Source organism: Calonectris borealis, chromosome W, assembly GCF_964195595.1.
Source record: "Calonectris borealis chromosome W, bCalBor7.hap1.2, whole genome shotgun sequence".
Classification (NCBI taxonomy): Eukaryota; Metazoa; Chordata; class Aves; order Procellariiformes; family Procellariidae; genus Calonectris; species Calonectris borealis.
The window spans coordinates 56,503,507-56,521,414 of record NC_134351.1 but is presented as its reverse complement, the minus strand read 5'-3'; the positions used below and the strand labels follow the sequence as shown (position 1 = coordinate 56,521,414).

Here is a 17,908-nt window from a genome sequence, read left to right as displayed (position 1 = left end):
CTGTCTTTGGGTTGCTGCGTCCCCTTTGGGTCGCCCTCTTGCTCACTCCCTATGGGTCACCCACCCTCTCTGTAGGTAACCCTCTCCCTCCCTCCCTCAGTTCCCCCCCCTTCTCTCTCTGGCTGTGTTGTCTGTCCCCCCCCTCCGGTTGACCTCTCTCTTTCTTTTTCTCTCTGGGCTGACCTCTATCTGTCTTTCTCTCTTGGTTGCCTGCCTTTCTCTCTATCTCTGGGTTGCCCTCTCCCTCTTTCTGGGCCGCCCTCTTTCTCTCATTCTGGATCATCCTCTCTGCCCCCCCCTCTCTCTTTGGGTTAATCTCTCTCTGTTTCTTTTTCTCCTCGGGTCGACCTTTATCTGTATTTACCTATTGGTTGCCCCACCAACCCTCTTCCTCCCCCCCTCCCCTCTGGGTATCTCTCTCTTTCTGGGTTGACTTCTATCATGGCCACTCTCTCTCCCTCTGGGTCGCCACCTCTCTCTCCCTTTGGTTCCCCACACCCTTTTTGGCTTGCCTTCTCTCTCCCCCCATCCCCCATCCCCCATGCCCCCCCACCACCGCTTGGCCGACCTCTCTTGTTCTCGCTTTCTCTCTCTTTCTCTTGCTCTCTGTGGGTTACCCATTCTCTATGGGTTGCCATACCCCTCCTTTAGGTCATCCTCCTTTGGGTCATCCTCTCGCTCTTTCTCTCTGGTGTGCTCTTTGTGTCTCTCCCTCTCTTGGATACCCTCTTTCTCTCTCTGGGTCTCATACTGGGTCCACCCGCCCCTCTCTTTTTCTCTCTGGGTTGACCTCTGTCTGTCTCTCTTGGTTGCCCCCCCTTCTGGGCTGACATATCTCTCTCTCCTCACCTCCTCTTCCCTCTCTCTCCTCCCCTCTCCCTTTCTCTCCCCCACCCTGTCTCTCTGTGGGCTCTTGCTTCCTCTCTCTCTGGGTCACTACACCACCACCCCTGTGTCGTGTGCGCTCTCCCTCCCTTTGGTCCATGCCCCCCCCCCCCCCCCGGCCTCTCTCTTTTTTATTCTTGGCCGACCTCTCTCCCTCTCTCTCTGTCCCACAAGCTCCCTCTGGACCCCCCCCCCGTGGGTGTCTCTCTCTCTTTTCCTGGGTTGAGCTGTCCCTCTGTCTCTCTTTCCGGGTCTCACACACTCATTCTCTCTTTGAGTTGCCCCCTATGTATGGGTGGTCGCCTGCCTCAGGCAGCAGTCTTTTTTTCTCTCTTGCTCTGGATCACTTTCTCTCTCTGGGCTACATGTGCTCTCTCACTGGGTCATCCTCGCCATCTCTCCCTCTCAGGGTCAAGCGCTCTTTCTCTCTGAGTCATGTGCATTCTCCCTCTCTGGTTCACACTGTCTCCCTCTCTGTGGGCCGTGCTCTCTCTCGGGCACACTAGCGGTCTCAGAGTCACCCCCCCCCCCCCGCTCTTTCTCTGTGGGCTATTCTCTCTCTCTGTTGGTCACACATACTCTCTCTCTGGGTCATGCCCCCCCCGCTTGCTGGGTCATGCTGTCTCCCCTCCTCTAGGTCACACTCCCCCCCCCCCGACATGTTCTCTGTCTCAGTCTCTGTGGGTGACGCGCTCGGTCACATTCTCTGTCTCTGGGTCACTTTCTCTCTGGGTCATGCTCTATGTCTTTCTGGGTCACACACTGTCTCTTTCTCTCAGTCGCACTCTCTCTCTGGGTGTCTCTCTGTCTCAGACTCTCTCTGTGTCTGTCTCTGGGTCACACTTGCTTTATATCTTCCTCTATCATCCGGTTCATGCTCTCTCTCTCTCTGGGCCATGCGTACGCTCTCTCTGGGTCACACTCGCTCTCTGTCTCTCTTGGTCACACTCACTTTCTCTGTCTGTGTCATGCTCTCTCTCTCGGGGTCACACACTGTCTCTTTGGGTCACATGCTTTCTCTGCCTCTGGATCATGTGCTCTTTCTTTCTCCCTCTCTGGGTGTCTCTCTCTCTGGCTTGTGCATGCTCTCTTTCTCTGGGTCGCATGTGGTCTCTCTCTCTGGGTCGGTCACATGCTCTTTTGCAGTTTCTTTGTGGTGCACACTCAGAGCATGTGCTCTCTATCTGTGTCACACGTACACTCTGCATTGGGCTCATGCTGTGTCGGTCAGATGCTTGCTCGCTCTCTGAGTTCAGAACACTCTCCCTCTTTGTAGCGTGCTCTCTTTCTCTGGGTGTCTCTTCTTCCTGTTTTGTTTCCAGTAAGTTTTTAGCAATATATCCTATTGAATAATAACCTTGTGGATCTTTTTCACCAGTCTTCCAGTAATACAGTTTCTGTGACTTTCATTTGTTAAAAGTTTTTTTTTCTCTCTCTCTTGTAGATATTCTGTTATTTTATTTATTCTTAGAGATGTGCAGCATGCCCATACATTTGTTTAAAGTGCCTTGGCGGTTGTAAAAATCCAGGTGTCTTTCACTCAGTCTCCTCATGTCCATTATCTTTTGGGGAGTGGTCAAACTCCATTTATTATAAAATGCGTTCTTGCATAATAGCTAGAACTGTTAAGGGATGTTAGGAGCAGCTGCCTCCTCCAGCTGTTCCAGCCCAGGACTTCCTCCTGCCCAGCCACTGGGACCAGTGGCTAGTCCAGCTTGAAGTTTGCTAGTGAATACACACACCCCCACCCCCCCGCACACTCAGTTTGGGGAAGCCTGGCACCAGGCACATGGGCTGTGACCCACAGTCCCGCTCCAGCCACTGGCGCAGAGCCCCTCACTCGCCTCACTCATACCAGTCCCTCCCAGTAGCTGGTTGTCGAGACACACACCGTTCCCGCCCCAGTGGCTGGAGGTTAAAGACCCCCGCTTGCACCAGTATATGACACCACAGGCCAGGGGCACCTACACCCCCAGTCTGACTCCAGTAGCTGGCACCAGATTCCACTCACACAGGTCTCACCAGTAGCTGGCACTTAGTCCTTGCAGCACACATGTGCACAGGATAGAGTGAGATTATGCAGAGAAATAGTTAAGAAAAGATTTAATAAGAAGATATAAGAAGACAGGACAGACTGTGGTGATCAGGCGCAGGGCTCAGTCAGGCAAGCATACCGACTGGCCCCGTTTTACATGCGACTGGTCCCTTTTATACCCCTTTCTGTCTACCACCCTTTTTGTTCCTCCCTGCTCCCCCTTCCCCCTGTACGTCACCTCATGAGTTTGTATAGTTCTATGGATTCCTGCACCCCTCCCAGTCCAGTATCCAGGATCCCCCCCCCCCGGTTTGCAATCTTATCAGTTGCAAAGTCCAGGTTGATCTTCCTGGAAGTGGAGCCTGTGGTTTCTTGGTAGCCCATCAATTAGTGTGACTGGTGAGGTTTGTTTCTTGTCATTGTCTCCATGTTTGTTCTGTCAGGTCTGTTTCTGTATATTTTTGTTTCTGGTTTCCCCCTTTTTCCCTTGGTTTCCCAATTGACAAGGTCCCTGATCAGATAACCTTGCTGGAATAAACATTCTCACACTCTTACATGTCCTCATCAATTAGTGTGACTGACCAGGTGTGGTTCTCATCACTGACTCCCTTATCATTTGTCAGCCACGTTTGTGTCCCTGGATGTTCTTGTTTATGGCTTTCTCCTTTTCTTATTATCCTTTTTTGTGTTGAAGAAGGCCCTTGACCAGATACCCTTAAAGGAACAGACGCTTTCCTTCCACATACCCTTACAAGAACCATTCTTGTAAGCATCTAGCATTTGTTCTCATTCAGTATGTGCTGCTTCCTTTGGCATAGAGCAGAACTGTATGTAGTATCTCTGAATGTGCTGTAATTTGTTTTCACTTTGAATCAGACTGTAACCTAGAGTTTTTGCCCAGAGTCTAAATCACCTGGGACAGAATGCTTTGGATACATCTCAGGTGTTGAGACAGTCCCATGGAAAAATTATGAAGATACACTTATTTATGTATTTCAGAATAATAATTATGAGATGCAAAACTAGCAGTATAAAATTTCCTAACTTTTTTGTGGATTCACACTAATGAAAACTATAGTTTTGCCTCTGAAACCAAACACATTTTCACATGGTGCTGTCCACCTGAACTGTTATTGATAAATAGGGAATATAGTTGCTAGCTGTCTTCTAATTTCTTAATTTGTAGTAGTCTTCAGTTTTCTTTAATTTCTTATTGTGATTTTATGTTAAAAGTCAACTGGTGCCTGCCAGGAATTGCTTATATTTAGCAAATTGTGGGGGTTTATATCTTTATCTTTAGTTCATCCTTTCACATTAATCAGTCCATCATACATGCTTTATGAAAACCATTTTCTTTATCTTTGTAAACCAACAATACCTCTGTGGCAATAATATTCAGGTGCAGAATGTAATTTGAAAAGAAACCATGTGTGACATTTTGTTTCACCATTTCAGACTCTGATCTTTTTCATACATACACCAATGTGGGTTTCTAAGAGTCTGTATTTTGTCCCTGTAATTAGCATAGGAGTTTTGTGGTGTGTTGGGGGGGTATTTTCATGTAGAATGGTTGCTAATCTCTTTATGTACTTGTTATGACTGGCTGTGATACTTTTTTTTCTCTTGTTCTCTTTTTGTTCACTTATTTCTGATGTTTGAAACCATTCTGTTCTAGAACCTTGTTTGTTAAATTTGTTGAGAAATGGAAAACATTTTTCTGCCTCTCTCATAACCAGAGCTCTTATCCTTCCGTTAGTGTTCATGAATATTTCACTCTTGTATTAGTTTTGTCATTTTATGTACAACTTGCATGTAGTCAGTGTAGCCCTTTTACCTGGAAGCGGCACTTCCAGAAGAATTACTTGCCACACATAACATCACATCACTTACGTGGGACATTTCACTTTTTCTTTCAGGTGCCTCCATGCTTAACACAGAACAAGTCTTGTCTTGGGAATTTGTTTCCTATTGTATTCTGTCTTTATGACTTGGAATATATTTGGAACCAAATTCACTACTGTTCATTATTTCTCTTCTTTCACTTCTTTTAATATTTTTCCATAATATGCTTTCCCATAGCCCTATAAATATGTACTGCTCTTGGTATTGCCATGTCCGCTTCTTGTAGTAAAGCAACCTTGACTTGGTTACTAGTTCTATGGAGCTCATTCCTGCCTGGAGGCAGGTTTCATATAAGGAAAATGGGATCCTCCTCGAATTAAGTGTGGGGGGAGGCAGTGGATGGTTTGTTTGTTTTTTTTTAATTTTGGGTTGTTTTTTTTTTTAAGAACCTTAGTTAACATTTTATAGTCTCCTTCTGGTTTCTTTAGTAATGATTCTGGTTGTGTTGCATGGAAAAACACAGAGGACTTCACCCTTGCTTTCCTCCCAAAGAAATTTGGAAATGCTCTAGTCAAGTGGCTCTATTTTCATCCGAGATTCTGTTTTCTTCTTATACCATGCAACACAGGCATGCTAAGAGTCTGGTCTTTGTTTTCTGGCATCAGTCATTTAACAAGGATCTAGAGTTGTCAGAAAGCAAAACTTTGGTCCCAAAGTGGGTGTCTGTACCTGCAGACTCCAGACTGTTTCAACAGGGAGATGCACATACTTTGTTCTCTTTGGAATAAGTCTCACACTGAAGGAGACCATAGGAATTTTACTGCTGAGTTCAGCAGGAAAAGAATGGGGATCCCATTTTGTTTCTTTTGTGAGCTGATGACTTGCCTGTATTTCGCTCACCCAGGTGAACATGCCTACAAATGTTCTTCCTGCACATTTTCCACCATGACAATCAGCCAGCTGAAAGAGCATTCCTTGAGAGTGCATGGGAAAGCACTGACACTACCAAGACCCCGTGTTGTCAGCCTCTCAGCCTCACTTGGCTACCACACCTCCAAGAACCACACTTCTGCTGAAGAGGTGGAAGACTCTAATGGTAAGAGGTGCCTCAGAGCAAGAATTTAATTGTCTGAGACACTACTTAATATTTTTATTAAAAAAAAATTAAGGCAGCAATTAAGAAAAATCCAAAGTTGCATGAAAAGCAAGAATAAAGGTGGTGTTCTAGTACTTGACCTGCAGTTGAATCTCACCAGTTTATTCTTTACCAACTTATACTGCCGATGGTTGGCCTTTGGAATAAGTGAAGCTGACCTTACTTTTCAGGAAAGATTTACAACATAGGAAATTTTCAGTGGCAGAGCTCCCATTAAAAGTCAATGGGAAAGAGAGCATCTAATTCCATTTGCACTTCTGCAAAACACCCCTTTATCTTGTTAGCAGAGCAGTTTAGTGAAGCCACTAAAGATTAAGCGTAAAAAGTAGAGGGAATAGCTAGGCAAATTTCTATTTTATGCTTTTTATGGAAATGGGTGTTTACATAGATCCTGATGTTTGAAATACGGACAGATGGCTTATTTTTAAGTTTTGCCTTGTATTTAGGCTACGGAGTTTTATTGCTTGTGCAACAAATGATGAGAATACAGGATTGAAACTTGACTGAGAGAAACTGGTCATCCAGTTACATGTGTGGCAGCAGACTTTTAGCATGCAATGTTCTTACTTTAAATGCATGACAGTGAATAGAGATACTGCAAATGCCAGGAGAAGGGGAGCATACTGCACTCCACATGGACCATCTGTGTTGTGAGGAAAAGCAGCAGCAGACAAAGCAGGCTGTAGGAAAGAATGCCATACTGGCCTGGAGTTGCTGTTACAAAGGAAACAAATGGCAGAACAGCTGTGGCTTTGAAAGGGAGTATTGTGCTCAGCATAAAAGTACCTATATTTGGGGTAAATTAGCTGAAGAATTGTAGGAAAATGTATTGGGATTACGTGGCAAGATTTTGGTAGAGGGGTGCTGCAGGGGTGGCTTCTGTGAGAAGACACCAGGAGCTGACCCTGTGCTAGAAAGAGCCAGTTCCAAAACGGACCCAGAGCTGAGCCCATCAGCGACACTGGTGGTGCTTCTGTGATAACATATTTAAGAAAGGGTAAAAAACACTGCGCAGCAGCTGTGAGAGAGAGAAGTGTGAAAAATGTGAGAAAAACAACCTTGCAGACACCAAGGTGAGTGAAGAAGGAGGGGGAGGAGGTGCTCCAGGCACCAGAGCAGGGATTCCCCTGCAGCCTGTGGTGAAGACCATGGTGAAGCAGGTTGTCCCCCTGCAGACCATGGAGTTCCAAGGTGGAACAGATATCCAACCTGCAACCCATGGAGAGGACCACACTGCAGCAGGTGGATATGCCCTGAAGGAAGCCAACTGAAGTCCATCTACACCAATACACGCAGCATGGGCAACAAACAAGGAGGAGTTTGAAGCCATTGTGCGACAGGAAAACTATGATATAGTTGCAATCATAGAAACATGGTGGGATGACTCACACAACTGGAGTGCTGCAATGGATGGCTATAAACTCTTCAGAAGGGATGGGCAAAGAAGGAGAGGTGGTGGGGTAGCCCTGTATGTTAGGGAGTGTTTTGACTGTCTAGAGCTTGACGATGGTGATGAAAGGGTCAAGTGTCTATGTGTAAGAATCAGGGGAAAGGCCAACAAGGCAGATATCATGGTGGAAGTCTGTTATAGACCACCCAACCAGGATGAAGATGCAGAAGAAATATTCTATAAGCAGCTGGGAGAAGTCTCACAATCGCTAGCCCTTGTTCTCGTGGGGGACTTGAACTTACCAGATGTCTGCTGGAAATACAATACAGCGGAGAGGAAACAGTCTAGGACGTTCCTGGAGTGTGTGGAAGATAACTTCCTGATGCAGCTGGTGAGTGAGCCAACTAGGGAAGGCGCCCCGCTGGACCTGTTATTTGTGAAGAGAGAAGGTCCTGTGGGTGATGTGATGGTTGGAGGCCATCTTGGGCACAGTGATCATGAAATGATAGAGTTTTTGATTCTTGGAGAAGTAAGGAGGGGGGTTAGCAGAACTGCTACCTTGGACTTCTGGAGGGCAGATTTTGGCCTGTTTAGGAGCCTGGTTGACAGAGTCCCTTGGGAGGCAGTCCTGAAGCGCAAAGGGGTCCAGGAAGGCTGGACATTCTTCAAGAAGGAAATCCTAAAGGCGCAGGAGCAGGCCGTCCCCATGCGCCAAAAGATGAGCCGGCGGGGAAGAAGACCGGCCTGGCTGAACAGAGAGCTTTGGCTGGAACTCAGGGAAAAAAAGAGAGTTTATGACCTTTGGAAGAAGAGGCAGGCAACTCAGGAGGACTACAAGACTGTCGTGAGGCTATGCAGGGAGAAAATTAGAAGGGCCAAAGCCCAACTAGAACTTAATCTGGCTACTGTCGTAAAAGACAATAAAAAAATGTTTCTATAAATACATTAGCAACAAAAGGAGGGCTAAGGAGAATCTCCATCCTTTATTGGATGTGGGGGAAACATAGTGACAAAGGATGAGGAAAAGGCTGAGGTACTTAATGCCTTCTTTGCCTCAGTCTTTAGTAGTAAGACCAGTTGTTCTCGGGGTACCCAGCCCCCCGAGCTGGAAGACAGGGATGGGGAGCAGAACGAAGCCCCCATAATCCAAGGGGAAATGGTTAGCGACCTGCTACACCACTTAGACACACACAAGTCTATGGGGCCAGATGGGATCCACCCACGGGTACTGAGGGAGCTGGCGGAAGTGCTCACCAAGCCCCTTTCAATCATTTATCAGCAGTCCTGGCTAACTGGGGAGGTCCCAGTTGACTGGAGGTTAGCAAATGTGATGCCCATCTACAAGAAGGGCCGGAAGGAGGATCCGGGGAACTACAGGCCTGTCAGTCTGACCTCGGTGCCAGGGAAGGCTGTGGAGCAGCTCATCTTGAGTGCCATCACACAGCACGTACAGGACACCCAGGTGATCAGGCCCAGTCAGCAAGGGTTTATGAAAGGCAGGTCCTGCTTGACTAACCTGATCTCCTTCTATGACCAGGTGACCCGCCTCGTGGATGAGGGAAAGGCTGTGGATGTCGTTTACCTGGACTGTAGTAAAGCCTTTGTCACCGTTTCCCACAGCATTCTCCTGGAGAAACTGGCTGCCCATGGCTTGGACGGGCGTATTCTTCGCTGGGTAAAAAACTGGCTGGATGGCCGATGGTGGTGAATGGAGTTAGATCCAGCTGGCAGCCGGTCACAAGTGGTGTTCCCCAGGGCTCAGTATTGGGGCCAGTTCTGTTTAATATCTTTATCAATGATCTGGAGGAGGGGATCGAGTGCACCCTCAGTAAGTTTGCAGACGACACCAAGTTGGGTGGGAGTGTTGATCTGCTTGAGGGTAGAAAGGATCTACAGAGGGATCTGGACAGGCTGGATTGATGGGCCGAGGTCAACTGTATGAGATTCAACAAGGCTAAGTGCCGGGTCCTGCACTTGGGTCATAACAACCCCCCCATGCAACGCTACAGGCTTGGGGAAGAGTGGCTGGAAAGCTGCCCGGAGGAAAAGGACCTGGGGGTGCTGGTTGACAGCCGGCTGAACATGAGCCGGCAGTGTGCCCAGGTGGCCAAGAAGGCCAATGGCATCCTGGCTTCTATCAGAAATCGTGTGGCCAGCAAGACTAGGGAAGTGATCGTGCCCCTGTACTCGGCACTGGTGAGGCAGCACCTCGAATACTGTGTTCCATTTTGGGCCCCTCACTACAAGAAGGACTTTGAGGTGCTGGAGCGTGTCCAGAGAAGAGCAACGAAGCTGGTGAAGGGTCTAGAGAACAAGTCTTATGAGGAGCAGCTGAGGGAACTGGGGTTGTTAAGTCTGGAGAAAAGGAGGCTCAGGGGAGAAGTTATCGCTCTCTACAACTACCTGAAAGGAGGTTGTAGCGAGGTGGGTGTCAGTCTCTTTTCCCAGGTAACAAGTGATAGGGCAAGAGGAAATGGCCTCAAGTTGCGCCAGGGGAGGTTTAGTTTGGATATTAGGAAAAATTTCTTCACTGAAAGGGTTATCAAGCGTTGGAACAGGCTGCCCAGGGAAGTGGTTGAGTCACCATCCCTGGAGGTATTTAAAAGACGTGTAGCTGTGGCGCTTAGGGACATGGTTTAGTGGTGGACTTGGCAGCATTAGGTTTGCGGTTGGACTCGATGATCTTAAGGGTCTTTTCCAACATAAATGATTCTATGATTCTATGATTCTATGAAAATGTTCCAAAAGCAGCCTTGATAGTACTGAAATGACTTCTTACAATGCATATTCAACAAGACTTTTAAATTCGTCTTTTAAATGTGAATTTTATTCAAGGGGCTTATTTTCTTTCTATTTTGATTACTCTTGTTTTTCTTTTTAGGAGTGTAAGAACAGTCAGGACATAACACACTTTTCCATTACAGCTTCTTTGCATCATCCTAGCAATGTAAAGTATCCTTAGTATATATCAGAATTAGGTTCAAATTTTATTTTTAAATGTGCACCCATTCGAACTTCTTTATACAGTATGGTTCCCTAAGCTTGCTCTTCAACATTATGTTGCATCATTCTGAATCTTGTTCTCTTCTCTATCCTCCCCTTTCCCCCAGGTGAGTTTAATGCCAGAATGTTATATTCCAGTTCAGTGATGTGTGGCATAAAGTGAACAAATGTGTGTAGTCTTGGCAGACTTTGTATGACACTCCACTTTTTCTCCTTCCCACTTTCCAAGCTGTTGCCACTCATGACTATATGCTTTCCCACCACTGTATGAGATGGTAATTTTGAATCCCATGAAATTTCAATGGTGATTATGTTCCTAAATCTCATAGACTACTATTAAATCTCTCCACCCTTAGCATTATCTTATTTATTTTTAACATTATTATTATTATTTGTACAGTCCTACTTGCTTTTGGACATATTTTGTGGGTTTTGGTGTGGTCCTGCATCGTGATTTGTCTTCATGAGCATATTTTTATCAAAAGAGGAAACCTTTTGTCTGCTGCTTTTTTTTCTTGATGTTTCTCTGACATTCTTTGTTGTGATTATCTCTTTATGTGAATCCATGCATACAAATTAAATAGCATTCCAGATATTTTCCTTTCAGTCTCTTTAGGACTTCTTCTCACAGATCTGTAATGCCCTGGGTTTCTACTTGATATTACATTCCCATTTTTCCCCAAAGAGGTTTTAAATACTCATTGAGATTTTCTGCACTCACTCCATTTTTGCTCTGAACTCAGGAGTTAAACATCTCCTTAATGAGTTTCTTTTGTCTTATAGATGCTGAACTATCTGACTCTGTAGTTGATGTTCTAGTACGGATTTACCAGGAAAGTGTCATGTTTTCAATTTTATCTGCCTTGCTCCCTGTGGTCATTGAGATATTTCTTTATTAGTACTTTGCAGGTATAATATGCTTACTTTTCAGTGCACTCAAACCAGCAAGTCTATTGCTTTTCTTAAGTAATATTTTTCCCTTCATCCCCAACTCTGATTTTGCAAGCATTTAAATACTTGTATTAGATTTGTCTAGTTATGGGGTTTTTTAAAATACTTTTTCCCCCTCTAATTTTTCAACTGCTTCTCTGTTTCTAATACTTAAACATTTACATGTGTTGTTCTGATTTGTTCTTATTGCTTGTTTTAGGTGGGTTGTTTTTAGTGTTTAGCTGTTGTGTCCATGTCCATTGATGGCTCTTAAAGTATCTACAAATAGCTAGAGCATAATTTGACTTCCAAATAAGTTTTATGTAACTGGATGAGAACCTTAATTTTAAATATTTTTTTCTTTCTGAAGGTATCGTGGTTTCTCTTCTGTTAGGACTCTGACACATTTCATAGTTTCTATGTATCATATAAAACTTGAATATTCATTTTACTTCAGCAGGGGGGTTTCTTTATATATTTTTCCACTGTGTATGAACCTATGGTATCCAGGCGTGTATGAAACCAATGTTTTCTGCGTTCCATTGTAGTGGAGACCATGAGTTCCTTTCATATATGTAGGCTCTTTTGAAAGAGATTATGACTTTCAGCAGAGTTGACAGACAGTTTGTGTGAGTCATTGTGCCTATACTCTGGATAAATTTTTCAGAATGGCAAAATTGCTTTTTAGGCACTTCTGGAAATATTGTCTGTCTCCACCCCTTACTGAGTCACTAAGACTTCCTTTGGCTTTCCAGTAAGCATACCAGCAAACTGCAGTAATTCGTTGTTGCAGTTTGAGACTGAATTGACAGTGTGGAGACTAAATGGGCTCAGATACTAAAGCACTTTTAGTTGCAGATATAATTAATGTTAACAAGTGATACTACTTCCCTGTTCCATGGGAGGGACAACATAGTCCAGGAGAGAAGCTGGGTGGGTCAGCATAATGGTTTCTAACATGACCTCTCTGTCCCACAGGGGAGATGGCATGATCCTGCATGAACCAGTAGGAAATCAGATGGGTTAGTGTAGCAGATCCAGCTGCACAATATGCAGTCTGGGTGCAGGGCTGGGGGTCCCCACTGTTTGCTCTCAGGTGCTTCTAAGGCCTCTTGTGGGGTCTCTGTCAGGTCTCTCCCTGAGCAAGTGCACACCATGTCAGTTATAGAATTGGGTAGAGAATACCCAATTCCGATTGGCTGAAATTCCTGCATTTCCTAACAATTGGCTGTTGCCTCACTGGAGCTCACTGTCTGCTCATCTGGAAGGGCAATGGTGCACATGTGGACAGTCATTTCTATTGCTTTCTGTTCAGAGAGCTACTTTCCCTTTTGGGTATGAGAACACTATTGTATTCAGATGCTGAAGTCTTTTAGGTCCATAGTGCAGGCAGGAATTTAACATCTTGCTAATCTTGTTACTCTTTCTGTACAGGTAATCTGTAGGTAAGTTTTATAGTTAAAATTTCAGTAATGAGATTTGCAGCCTCCCTGTTGTTATTCTGTGTTTTTCTGCTTCAGTTACGGCTAATTTTGCCTCTTGACATGGCTGTGGGTACCCTTTCTTTTACTTCGGACTATGCCATGGTGTTAGCTTGCTCAGTACATTTTTTAAATGGCCCACTAAGTTCCTCATGTTCATTCTATGTAAATTTCTTTATAAAAACAGATCTCAGTGGTATTCCTTTTCTTTGGCAATCAGGACCAAGTATTCCATTTGTTCCTCCTTATGACCAGTTGTGGTGGGTTAACCTTGGCTGGCTGCCAGGTGCCCACAAATCTGCTTTCTCCCCCTCCTCAGCAGGGCAGGGGGAGAAAATATGATGAAGCAGCTCGTAGGTTGTGATAAGGACAGGGAGATCCCTCACCAGTTACCAACATGGGCAAAACAGACTCGATTTGGGGAAGATGGATTTAATTTATTGCCAATTACAAATAGAGTAGGTGTCACGAATGGGTGGTTTTAAGGTCGCGTAAAGAATCACTGGCAAAGGTATTGGCAAAGGGTGATTTTAATAGAAATTTATAGAAACGTGACTTAACAGAATTTGATGGCAAGGTTCACTCTATTACTTATTACATGGATTAAGTTTACACAGGGGAAAATCTTATTAGAATTGTGTTGGAATAATTTGTACAGAGATTAAGAGTAAAAGGGTAAAAAGGGTAAAAGGGTAAAAAGGGTAAAAGGGTAAAAGGGTAAAAAGGGGGAGCCTCCCATTGAGTCACGAGGTTCAGAAGAGATCCGACTGGACCCAATCTTAGTCTCAGACTTGGACAACGGTTTATGTCTAATACAGAAAGGGATAGGAAGGACCTCCCATTGGGAGGTAGATCCCTTTGCTTTCTAAACTCCTTCTCAAAAAGGAGCCTAGGTGCGGCTGGATCTACCCTTAGTCTCAGACCTGGGCAACGGTTTATGACTAAAGGGTTAAGGGTTTTAGCAGCAACTTAGAGTCTTAAAATGCTTAAACATTGATCAATTTGACAGCTGCACAAAGAATTAGTCAAGTTGCTACAAATACTACAAAGATTAAAACAACTTAACTACAGGTTATACTTGTTAGTAACTGTATAGATAAGTGTGCAAAAAGATCTAGATCAATCAATACATATATAACTACAGATTATAACTGTACAGAATGCGCGCTTATCTATATAGTAGATCCAGCCACACCTAGGCTCCTTTTTGAGAAGGAGTTTAGAAAACAAAGGGGTCTACCCTGAACCTCGTGACCCAACAGGAGGTCCTTCCTATCCCTTTCTGTATTAGACATAAACCGTTGTCCAAGTCTGAGACTAAGATTGGGTCCAGTCGGATCTCTTCTGAACCTCGTGACTCAACGGGAGGGTCCCCCTTTTACCTTTTTACCTTTTAACCCTTTTACCCTTAATCTCTGTACAAATCATTCCAACACAATTCTAATACGATTTTCCCCTCTGTAACTTAATCCATGTAATAAGTAATAGAGTGAACCTTGCCATCAAATTCTGTTAAGTCACGTTTCTATAAATTTCTATTAAAATCACCCTTTGCCAATACCTTGCCAGTGATTCTTTACGCGGCCTTAAAACCACCCATTCGTGACAGTAGGAGAGTGAGAAACAAAAGACAAATCTTAAAACACCTTCCCCCCATCCCTCCCTTCTTCCCAGGCTCAACTTCACTCCTTCATTCCTGACTCTTCTACCTCCTCCCCCCACCCCTGAGCATTGCAGGGGGACAGGGAATGGGGGTTGCTATCAGTTCATAATGCTTTGTTTCTGCTGCTCCTTCCTTGTCACGATGTTCCCCTGCTCTAGCGTGGGGTCCCTCCCACAGGATACAGTCCTTCACGAACTGCTCCAGCAGGGGTCCTTTCCACAGGGTACAGTCCTTCAGGAATGGACTGCTCCAGCATGGGCCCCCCCACAGGCCACAGTTCCTGACAGAAAACCTGCTCCTGCGTGAGCTCTCCAAGGGCTGCATCTTCCTTTAGGGAATATCCACTTGCTGCAGTATGGGGTCCTCCATGGGCTGCAGTGCAGATATCTGCTCTAGCATGGTCCTCCATGGGCTGCAGGGGGACAACCTGCTTCACCATGGTCTTCTTCACAGGCTGCAAGGGAATCTCTGCTCTGGTGCCTGAAGGACCTCCTCCCCCTCCTTCTTCACTCACCTTGGTGTCTGCAGGGTTGTTTCTCTCCCGTTTTTCTCACTCCTCTCTTTCACAGCTTCTGCGCAGTGTTTTTTTACCCTTTCCTAAATATATTATCACAGAGGCGCCATCAATATCACTGATTGGCTCAGCTTTGGGCAGCTTTGGGTCCGTTTTGGAGCCAGCTGGAACTGGCTCTGCTGGACATGGAGGCAGCTCCTGGTGTCTTCTCACAGAAGCCACCCCTGCAGCACCCCTATGCTACCAAAATATTGCCACAGAAACCCAATACACCTGACTAAAAATAAATCCTCTTTATGTTCCCATACCAAATTTGTGCTGGCAATTTGGGCCAAGTGGTTGGCCTAGTTGTTTTGTTTCTCTTCTTGAGTTGCCTTTGAATTTGGGATATGCGAGTTAATATGACATATTAAAGAAGGTCTTTGTTTCAGTAGCTGTTGTATTGCTTTCCATTCGTCTGCTCCCCAAATTGGTTTTCCTTGCCACTACAAGTTATCAGAATACCATTCTTTGAGCCATTTTCACACCACATAAGCCACCATCCATATGTGTGTGTACACGCTGTCAGAGTCCAATACTCTCTGACCAGGTTCTTTTAGATATTCCACATGTAATGTTGTCGTGGTTTAACCCCAGCCAGCAAAAATAAACTCCATGCAGCCGCCCGATCACCCCCCTCCTCCGGTGGAATGGGGGAATCGGGAGGGCACAAGCAGGAAAGCTCCTGGGTTGAGATAAAAACAGTTTAATAATTGAAATAAAACTAAGTAGAACAGTAATAATAACAATGAGAACAACAACAATAACAGAATACACAAAACAGGCAATGCACAACGCAACTGCTCGCCAACCGCATGTCACGAACGAGGGGCGAGCCCCCCCCCCCACCTGGTTTTTATACTGAGCATGATGTCACATGGTATAGAATACCCCATTGGCCAGCTGGGTCCACCACCCCGGCTGTGCTCCCCCCTCCCGGTGCAAGCATCACCCAGCAACAGCCAAAGCATCAATGGGCCATCAACGCTCCTTTCACACCGAACCCAAAACACAGTACACCCCGCAAGCTGCTGGGAAGAAAGTTAACCCTGTCCCAGCTGGAACCAGGACAATATCCACCCCTTATTCTATACCATCTACATCATGCCCAGGTCTCACATTTTCCCATACATTCCAATTAGTCACCGCTACTTTTCCCTGCCTTTTGATATATACGCACACAGGGATATCCTTCCCTTAGTCCATGGGCCATCCCTCCAAAATGTCTGTTGAGTTCATTTAGTCCATGACTTCGGGTTCCACCTGTCATAACAGTCTTTCAGGGCAGGAGAGATGGTGTGTGGTGTTGTGCTCTTGCATGCGGAGGCCAGTTCTGGGCGCTCGCCCGGTTCTATCATCATTGCACCTTGCTCAGTTTCATCGGAGTTCATCCTACATTAATCTGGGTGATTCTTACTGTAATACTGTTAATATGGCATATGGTAACCATAGAAGTGATGACGTACAGTACTATGTAACAACTAACATCATACAATTCAGTTCATTGGCTATTTTCACCCAAAATTAAAACCCCTTGAGGTACACACCGGACCTCCCCATCCTTTCACATCACCCACCAAGTGCACCCAGGTCCCTGAGCAAAAGCAATCCCACGGATGGGTTTTCCCTTGCCAGAGGCAGGAGCAACCCAGACTGTCTTCCCCAGCATATTTCTTATGTGCACAACAGGGACTTTATCTCCATCTACAGTACGTAAGAGTCTTGATTGGGCAGGGCCAGCTTGATTGGCAGATCCCCTAGTGTTGACTAACCAGGTGGCCTTTGCTAAATGTGTGTCCCAATGCTTGAATGTCCCACCACCCATTGCCCTCAGTGTTGTCTTTAACAGCCCGTTGTATCGTTCAATTTTCCCGGAGGCTGGTGCATGGTAGGGGATGTGATAGACCCACTCAATGCCATGCTCTTTGGTCCAGGTGTCTATGAGGGTGTTTCGGAAATGAGTCCCGTTGTCTGACTCAATTCTTTCTGGGGTGCCATGTTGCCACAGGACTTGTTTTTCAAGGCCCAGGATGGTGTTCTGGGCGGTGGCATGGGGCACAGGGTATGTTTCCAGCCATCCTGTGGTTACTTCCACCATGGTGAGCACATAGCGCTTGCCCTGTCGGGTTTGTGGGAGCGTGATATAATCAATCTGCCAGGCCTCCCCATATTTATACTTCAACCATCGTCCTCCATACCAAAGAGGCTTTACTCGCTTGGCTTGCTTGATTGCAGCGCATGTTTCACATTCGTGGATAACCTGTGCAATAGTGTCCATGGTCAAGTCCACCCCTCGATCACGAGCCCATCTATATGTTGCATCTCTCCCTTGGTGGCCTGAAGTGTCATGGGCCCACCGAGCTATAAATAATTCACCTCTATGTTGCCAGTCCAGATCTACCTGAGCTACTTCGATCTTGGCAGCCTGATCCACCTGCTGGTTGTTTTGATGTTCCTCAGTGGCCCGACTCTTGGGTACGTGAGCATCTACGTGACGTACTTTTACAACCAGGTTCTCTACCTGGGCAGCAATATCTTGCCACAACGCGGCAGCCCAGATGGGTTTACCTCTGCGCTGCCAGTTGTTCTGCTTCCACTGCTGCAACCACCCCCACACGGCATTGGCCACCATCCATGAGTCAGTATAGAGATAAAGTACTGGCCATTTTTCTCGTTCAGCAATGTCCAAGGCCAGCTGGATGGCTTTCACCTCTGCAAACTGACTCGATTCACCTTCTCCTTCAGCAGTTTCTGTGACTTGGCGTATAGGACTCCATACAGCAGCTTTCCACCTCCGATGCTTTCCCACAAGGCGACAGGACCCATCAGTGAACAGGGCATATTGCTTCTCATTTTCTGGTAGTTTGATATGCAGTGGGGCTTCTTCAGCACGTCACCTCCTCCTCTGGGGATATTCCAAAATCTTTGCCTTCTGGCCAGTTCGTGATCACCTCCAAGATTCCTGGGCGA

General features: G+C 45.8%; 1 protein-coding gene across 1 annotated transcript in view; it reads left to right on the top strand.

Annotated features, from left to right (window-relative positions):
• The window catches only part of LOC142075114 (zinc finger protein 462-like), a 93,630-nt gene that overhangs the window by 24,269 nt on the left and 51,453 nt on the right, over positions 1-17,908 (top strand). The window contains exon 6 of the mRNA XM_075136135.1: positions 5,667-5,858. Within this exon, the coding sequence (XP_074992236.1) occupies positions 5,667-5,858 (192 nt within the window). The remainder of the gene's footprint in view (positions 1-5,666; positions 5,859-17,908) is intronic.